Raw genomic sequence first — 8,060 nt, 5'->3', positions numbered from 1 at the left:
TTTTTTTTTAACCTTTTAGAGCTAGACTCATTTTTTTTCCTGTTCATATATTACTTTTTTTTTGGTGTCATGCCTTTTTTTTTTAGTAAATATAATTTTCCAAAGTACAGTTTATGGATTACAATGGCTTTTTCCTCCCCATAACTTCCCTCCAACCCGCACCCCTCCCATCTCCCGCTCCCTCTCCCATTCCATTCACATCAAGATTCATTTTCAATTATCTTTATATACAGAAGATCGATTTAGTATATATTAAGTAAGGATTTCATCAATTTGCACCCACACAGAACATAAAGTATAAAATACTGTTTGAGTACTGGTTATAGCATTAATTCACATTGGACAACACATTAAGGACAGAGATCTCACATGAGGAGTAAGTACACAGTGACTCCTGTTGTTGACTTAACAATTTGACACTCTTGTTTATAGCATCAGTAATCACCCTAGGCTCTAGTCATGAGTTTCCCAGGCTTTGGAAGCCTCTTAAGTTCGCTGACTTTGATCTTATTTAGACAAGGTCATGGTCAAAGTGGAAGTTCTCTCCTCCCTTCAGAGAAAGCTACCTCCTTCTTTGATGGCCCGTTCTTTCCACTGGGATCTTACTTGCAGAGATCTTTCATTTAGGTCCTTTTTTTTTTTTTTCCGAGGGTGTCTTGGCTTTCCATGCCTAAAATACTCTCGTGGGCTCTTCAGCCAGATCTGAATGCCTTAAGGGCTGGAAAAAAAAAAAAAAAAGAAAAAGAAAAAAGAGAGAGAGAGAGATTTACCATGCCTAACCTGGGAGTGTCACCTTTGGCACACCCTTAACCCTGAGGAGCCAAACAGAGCTCTCTGGCCACACCCATCTCAAGCCTCTAAGGCTCCATCAAAAGCAGACAGTCCACTTAATACAGTCATAGTATAACAAGAAAAAAAAACAAAACACCACAGCAAGGGAAGAAGAATCCAAAGAATATCTCCACAATGCCAAGCAACAAACGCAGAAACCGAGGAAACAAGAACAAGGAAGACATAATGACACCCCCGAATGAACAAGACATCTCAAGCCAAGATTATGAAGATGATGAGATGGAAGAAATGCAAGATACAGATTTCAAAACATTTATAAGAACATTTAGAAGTTTTCAAAAACAAATGCTTGAGCTATGTAAATCCTTACTGGACAGGATAGAAAATCTCTCTCATGAAAATGAAATCTTAAGGAGGAATCAAAATGAAACACAGAAACTAGTAGAACAGGAAAGTGTGATAGTGAAGAGAAATCAAAATGAAATGAAGAACTCAATAGATCAAATAACAAACACATTAGAGATCCTTAAAAACAGAGTCAGTGAAGTAGAAGAGAGAATATCAGACTTAGAAGACAGAGCACAGGAAAGTATATAGTCAAACCAAAGAAAAGAAGAGGAAATTAGAAATCTAAAAAATACTGTTGGGAATCTACAGGATACTATTAAAAAACGCAACATTTGGGTTCTAGGAGTTCCTGAAGGCATGGAGAGAGAGAAAGGATTAGAAGGTCTTTTTAGTGAGATACTAGCAGAGAACTTCCCGGGTTTGGAGAAGGACAGAGACATCCTAGTACAGGAAGCTCATTGAACTCCTAATAAACATGACCAAAAGAGATCCTCACCATGACACGTTGTAATCAAACTCACCACAGTGAAACACAAAGAAAAGATTCTAAAATGTGCAAGAGAGAAACATCAGATTACTCTCAGAGGATCTCCAATTAGACTCACAGCAGACTTCTCATCAGAAACCCTACAGGCTAGAAGGGAATGGCGAGACATAGCCCAGGTACTAAGAGAGAAAAACTGCCAGCCCAGAATATTATATCCTGCAAAGCTCTCATTTGTGAATGAAGGTGAAATAAAGACCTTTCATAGCAAACAGAAATTGAAAGAGCTAGACTCACTTTTAAAACATATCAAAGGACAGGAGAATGAAAGAGTAGGATTAAGTATATGACTCCTTTTTATCTTGTAACCAACTACTTCAGGCTTTTGGTTGAAAGGTAAGGAAGTTTGGTTAAGGACTCACTTTTCTTTAATTAACCTTGGAATCATGAATTAAAAAGCATCTCTTTTAGAGGAGTCAACATTAGTTTTGTCTTGCTAACAGCAAACTATATCCCATCATGTCATCCATGTCTCTGTTCAGATGTCATCTCTTCAGACAAGCTGTCAGAATGCCACCCCTTCTGCATCAGGGTCTCCTTGTTTCCTATTGGTAATTGTCCAGGTATATTTTTCTTTACTGCGTTTAGTATTAAGTGATATATGGTTATTTACATGCCTATTTTCTAATCTGGTTGACCATAATCTCCATGAAAGTGGGGATTTTTAGCTCCAAAATAGTGCTTGGCATTGTTAAAATGAATGACCAAATACCATGAGCAAGAATTTTCACATTTCTTCCTAAAAAGCTGTGTTCACTTTTTTTCTTATTTGGAAAGCCACTTTATTACAGATTTCTTATATTTTTTGATGATGAAACACTTATAACAAAGAGATAAAAATATCATAAACAATGATAAATGAAAAGCTGATTATAATGATCATATGTGGAAGAGAAACACCACAAATCAATGACTGAGGGAATAAAAAAATAGTCACAGAAATGAGCTGCCTAAATAGAAATATACTACAAAAATAAGTAAGGTGGGATAAACTGTTTAAGAACTACCATAAATTCCATCATACAAACTCGTAGATACATAATTTCATTAGAATGATCAATTTTCATGAATGAACTCAGCTGTGACTAGCTCTGTATTTGTTTCAATTGAAGTATATTATGCATATTATAGATTCATACGCAGTTGTAATAATAATAGAGATCCTGTGTTCTTTTTATCCAGATTCACCCAGTGGTAACATTTGCAAAACTATTGCACAATATCACACCTAGTATATTGATATCTTACAATTTACCTATCTTACTCAGATTTCCTTAGTTTTCCTTGTATTCAGTATTCTGTCTGTACATATTTAATATTTTTATACAATTATATAATGCATGGAGGTTGCTTGTGCCTCCACTGTCAAGAAACTGAACAATTTCATGACCCTGAAAATCCTTCCTATTGTCTCTACCTCTCTCTCACCCACTCTTCTGCCCCTCCTTTGTCCTAATCCACTAGTCCATTCTAGATTTTGGTAATTTTGTCATTTCAAAAGTGCTATGTAGGTAAAATCATGCTATCTTTTTTTTAAAGATTTATTTTATTTATTTGAAAGAGTTACAGAGAGAGGTAGAGACAGAGAGAGAGGTCTTCCATCCGCTGGCTCACTCCCCAGATGGCCGCAATGGCTAGAGCTGGGCCGATCTGAAGCCAGGAGGCAGGTGCTTCCTCCAGGTCTCTCGCGTGTGTGCAAGGGCCCAGAGACTTGGGCCATCTTCTATTGCTTTCCCAGGCCATAGCAGAGAGCTGGATCAGAAGTGGAGCAGCCAGGACTAGAACTGGGGCCATATGGGATGTCGGCGCTGCAGGCCAGGGCTTTAACCCGCTGCTCCACAGCGCCGACCCCATGCTAACTATTAACTTTTTTTCATTGAGCATAACTTTCTGGAGATTCTTTCAAAATGTGAGTGTATCAATAGTTCATTCCTTTTTATTTCTGAATGGTATATGTAGTATGTATGTGCTTCAGTTTGTTTAACCACTCCTTAGCTGGTATATGTTTAAGCTGTTTACAGTTTTTGGCTATTTACAATAAAATTGTGTGATAGATATGTACAGATTTCAGTGTGAACATAAGTTTTGAATTCTTTCATATTCACTTTTATGCAGGGGGAAAATTTAGAGGGAAAAAGGGGAACATGAAACTTTTCTGACCAAAAAACCAAAAATTCTAATTGTAAAGGTTTATTGAGCTTTGTGGATGAAGTCTATGAAACAAATTGGATATTATGTAGCTTCTGAAATGGTGCACTGAGGATAACATAACATCACTTATGCAATATTCATGCCTAAACTTTATGACCTGAATCTAATTTTGAAAAAGATCAGAAAATTCAAAATAAATGGCCTATCCAGTAGTCTCTCCTTATCCTACATGACTGACAAGGTGGAAGACAATTGTCAGGCTGTGGGGCAAGAGGTATTGTCCTTGCAAGGGCTTGTTAAGGACAGCTACTTGGAGCATCTTGGAATTACTTGCAGTCATTTTTGTCTCTCAAAACCTTGCCTATGTAATTTTCACTTCATAATTTGAGCTTTCAGCAGCATCTCTATGAGCTCTTGGCTTTTCCTGATAGAGGTCTCAGCATAAACCCTGGTGCATGGCTTTCATCTGCATATGTTAGCATGGATTTGGCCATTTTCTTGCATCTGTTAAAGTAAGAACTTTTATTATTATTTTATTTCTCTCATTAATGTGTATATATATATTTTGAAAGTTTAAAAAATATAGACACGCTTAAAAAATGCATCCAATCCTAACTGAAATTATCAGTGATACATTTTGATGCCTGTTTTTATGCATAAATGCATGAATATTTAGCAAAAAATGACCATAATGTGCATAGTATTCAGTAATTTTTCTCTAGATTTCAATATGTTCACATTTATCACAGAATTACATATTATTTTATATGATATTTTGATGATTTTATAATATTCCACAGTTATAACACATAATGCATCTTTTTTTCTTTTCCCAGTCCTCATTATTGGGCATTTAGGTTGTCACCACTTTGGGACTTTTATGAAAAGTATTCAACTAATGTTACGTCACTCATCCATGATTTTTTTCCCCTTCAGCCACATTGCTAAAAGAAGACTTGCTAGATTAAATTTCAGTGAATGCTTACATTGAGATGCCAAATTGTCCTTCAAAAGATTTTAGAAATTATTTTATTCTCTTCGGCAATGAATGAGAGAGGAGTTTTCTCCTTATCTTTGCCAGTCTTGAGTAATTTTTTAGTCTATGAGAATTGATCATTTTTAAAGATGAAAGTTGAGACACAAAGCCTAGACGCGGAGAAAATGGCGGCAGGGGTCGAAGCGGCGGCCGAGGTGGCGGCGACGGAACCCAAAATGGAGGAGGAGAGCGGCGCGCCCGGCGTGCCGAGCGGCAATGGGACTCCGGGCCCGAAGAGTGAAGGAGAACGACCTACTCAGAATGAGAAGAGGAAGGAGAAAAACATAAAAAGAGGAGGCAATCGCTTTGAACCTTACGCCAATCCGACAAAGAGATACCGAGCCTTCATCACAAACATACCTTTTGATGTGAAATGGCAGTCACTTAAAGACCTGGTTAAAGAAAAAGTTGGTGAGGTAACATACGTGGAGCTCTTAATGGACGCTGAAGGAAAGTCAAGGGGATGTGCCGTTGTTGAATTCAAGATGGAAGAGAGCATGAAAAAAGCTGCTGAAGTTCTAAACAAGCATAGTTTGAGTGGACGGCCACTGAAAGTAAAGGAAGATCCTGATGGTGAACATGCCAGGAGAGCAATGCAAAAGGCTGGAAGACTTGGAAGCACAGTATTTGTAGCAAATCTGGATTATAAAGTTGGCTGGAAGAAACTGAAGGAAGTATTTAGTATGGCTGGTGTGGTGGTCCGAGCAGACATTCTGGAGGATAAAGATGGGAAAAGTCGAGGAATAGGCACTGTGACTTTTGAGCAGTCCATTGAAGCTGTGCAAGCTATATCTATGTTTAACGGTCAACTGCTGTTTGACAGACCGATGCACGTCAAAATGGATGAGAGGGCCTTACCAAAGGGAGATTTTTTCCCTCCTGAGCGTCCACAACAACTGCCCCATGGACTTGGTGGTATCGGCATGGGGTTAGGACCAGGAGGGCAGCCTATTGATGCCAATCATTTGAATAAAGGCATTGGTATGGGAAACATAGGGCCTGCAGGAATGGGAATGGAAGGCATAGGATTTGGAATAAATAAAATGGGAGCCATGGAAGGCCCCTTTGGTGGTGGTATGGAAAACATGGGGCGATTTGGATCTGGGATGAACATGGGCAGGATAAACGAAATCCTAAGTAATGCACTGAAGAGAGGAGAGATCATTGCAAAGCAGGGAGGAGGTGGAGGCGGAGGCAGTGTTCCGGGGATTGAGAGGATGGGCCCCGGCATCGACCGCATCGGGGGTGCTGGCATGGAGCGCATGGGCGCAGGCCTGGGCCACGGCATGGATCGAGTGGGCTCTGAGATCGAGCGCATGGGCCTGGTCATGGACCGCATGGGCTCAGTGGAACGCATGGGCTCCGGCATCGAGCGCATGGGCCCGCTGGGCCTCGACCACATGGCCTCCAGCATCGAGCGCATGGGCCAGACCATGGAGCGCATTGGCTCTGGTGTGGAGCGCATGGGCGCCGGCATGGGCTTCGGCCTGGAGCGCATGGCTGCGCCCATTGACCGTGTGGGCCAGACCATTGAGCGGATGGGCTCTGGCGTGGAGCGCATGGGCCCTGCCATCGAGCGCATGGGCCTGAGCATGGAGCGCATGGTGCCAGCAGGCATGGGGGCCAGCCTGGAGCGGATGGGCCCCGTGATGGATCGCATGGCCAGCGGCCTGGAGCGCATGGGCGCCAACAACCTCGAGCGCATGGGCCTGGAGCGCATGGGCACCAACAGTCTCGAGTGCATGGGCCTGGAGCGCATGGGCGCCAACAGCCTGGAGCGCATGGGCCCCGCCATGGGCCCAGCCCTGGGCGCTGGCATCGAGCGCATGGGCCTGGCCATGGGTGGCGGTGGAGGTGCCAGTTTTGACCGTGCCATTGAGATGGAACGTGGCAACTTTGGAGGAAGCTTCGCAGGTTCCTTTGGTGGAGCTGGAGGCCATGCTCCTGGGGTGGCCAGGAAGGCCTGCCAGATCTTTGTGAGAAATCTCCCATTTGATTTTACATGGAAGATGCTAAAGGACAAGTTCAACGAATGTGGCCACGTGCTGTACGCCGACATCAAGATGGAGAACGGGAAGTCCAAGGGGTGCGGTGTGGTTAAGTTTGAGTCGCCAGAGGTGGCGGAGCGAGCCTGCCGGATGATGAATGGCATGAAGCTGAGTGGCCGAGAGATTGATGTTCGAATCGATAGAAATGCTTAAGCACTTGCCTTTTTTAAACATCGATACCAGACCTCTGAATTTGTATTTTTTCTTGTTAACCATTTTAATTTGTTGGCTGGATGTATAGAGATGTTTAAAAAATTCAGTTGCTTTTTGGGGTAATTTGAATTACTTTTTTAATGACTGGGGTTCCATTTGACTGTTTGCATTGAGATTGCAATGTGCGCAATTTTTTTTGTAGTTGTGGCATCTTGTTGACATCGAATAAGACTTTGATAATAAATACAAGTTCCTGAAAAAAAAAAAAAGATGAAAGTTGATCATTTTTAAAAATATAACTTTTTTTTTACGTTAACAGCTTTATTGAGCCAAAAATGTCATGCCATGCAGTCCACACATTGGAAGTATATGATTCAATGTTTTTTTAAATTATATTTACAGATATAAGGGACTTCAAAAAGTTCTTGGAAATGAAATAAAAAGATAAATTTATTATGTGCAAAAAAGCTTGCAAACCATGCACAGTCATGCACAACCATCACCACAGTTGATGTTAAGATAATTTGAGGAGGCCGGCGCCGCAGCTCAATAGGCTAATCCTCCGCCTTGCAGTTCTGGCACATCGGGTTCTAGTCCTGGTTGGGGCACCGGATTCTATCCCGGTTGCCCCTCTTCCAGGCCAGCTCTCTGCTATGGCCCAGGAGTGCAGTGGAGGATGGCCCAAGTCCTTGTGCCCTGCACCCACATGGGAGACCAGGAGAAGCACCTGGCTCCTGCCTTCGGATCAGCGTGGTGCGGCCATTGGAGGGTGAACCAACGGCAAAAGGAAGACCTTTCTCTCTGTCTCTCTCACTGTCCACTCTGCCTGTCCAAAAAAAAAAAATAATTTGAAGAGCCAGTATTGTGGCATAGAGGGTAAAGCCACCGCCTGCAACACTGACATCCTATATGGGTGCTGGCTCATGTCCTGGCTGCTCCACTTCTGATCCAGCTCTCTGCTAATGGCCTGGGAAAAGCAGCGGAAGAT

General features: G+C 42.0%; 1 protein-coding gene across 2 annotated transcripts; it reads left to right on the top strand.

Annotated features, from left to right (window-relative positions):
- The first annotated feature begins 4,966 nt into the window (after positions 1-4,966).
- Positions 4,967-7,341, top strand: LOC100353387 (heterogeneous nuclear ribonucleoprotein M). 2 transcript variants are annotated; one of them, XM_051844844.2, is made up of 2 exons: positions 4,967-5,278; positions 5,332-7,341. In XM_051844844.2, exon 2 carries the CDS (start codon positions 5,357-5,359, stop codon positions 7,070-7,072), a length of 1,716 nt encoding a protein of 571 aa, XP_051700804.1. In that variant the 5' UTR covers positions 4,967-5,278; positions 5,332-5,356; the 3' UTR covers positions 7,073-7,341. The 2 variants fall into 2 exon arrangements, with proteins under 2 accessions (XP_051700804.1, XP_051700802.1); XM_051844842.2 differs by having other exon boundaries at positions 4,973-7,341.
- The last annotated feature ends 719 nt before the right edge of the window (positions 7,342-8,060 follow it).

Source organism: Oryctolagus cuniculus, chromosome 1 (assembly GCF_964237555.1).
Source record: "Oryctolagus cuniculus chromosome 1, mOryCun1.1, whole genome shotgun sequence".
Taxonomy (NCBI): domain Eukaryota; kingdom Metazoa; phylum Chordata; class Mammalia; order Lagomorpha; family Leporidae; genus Oryctolagus; species Oryctolagus cuniculus.
This window is presented reverse-complemented; position numbering and strand designations above follow the sequence as displayed.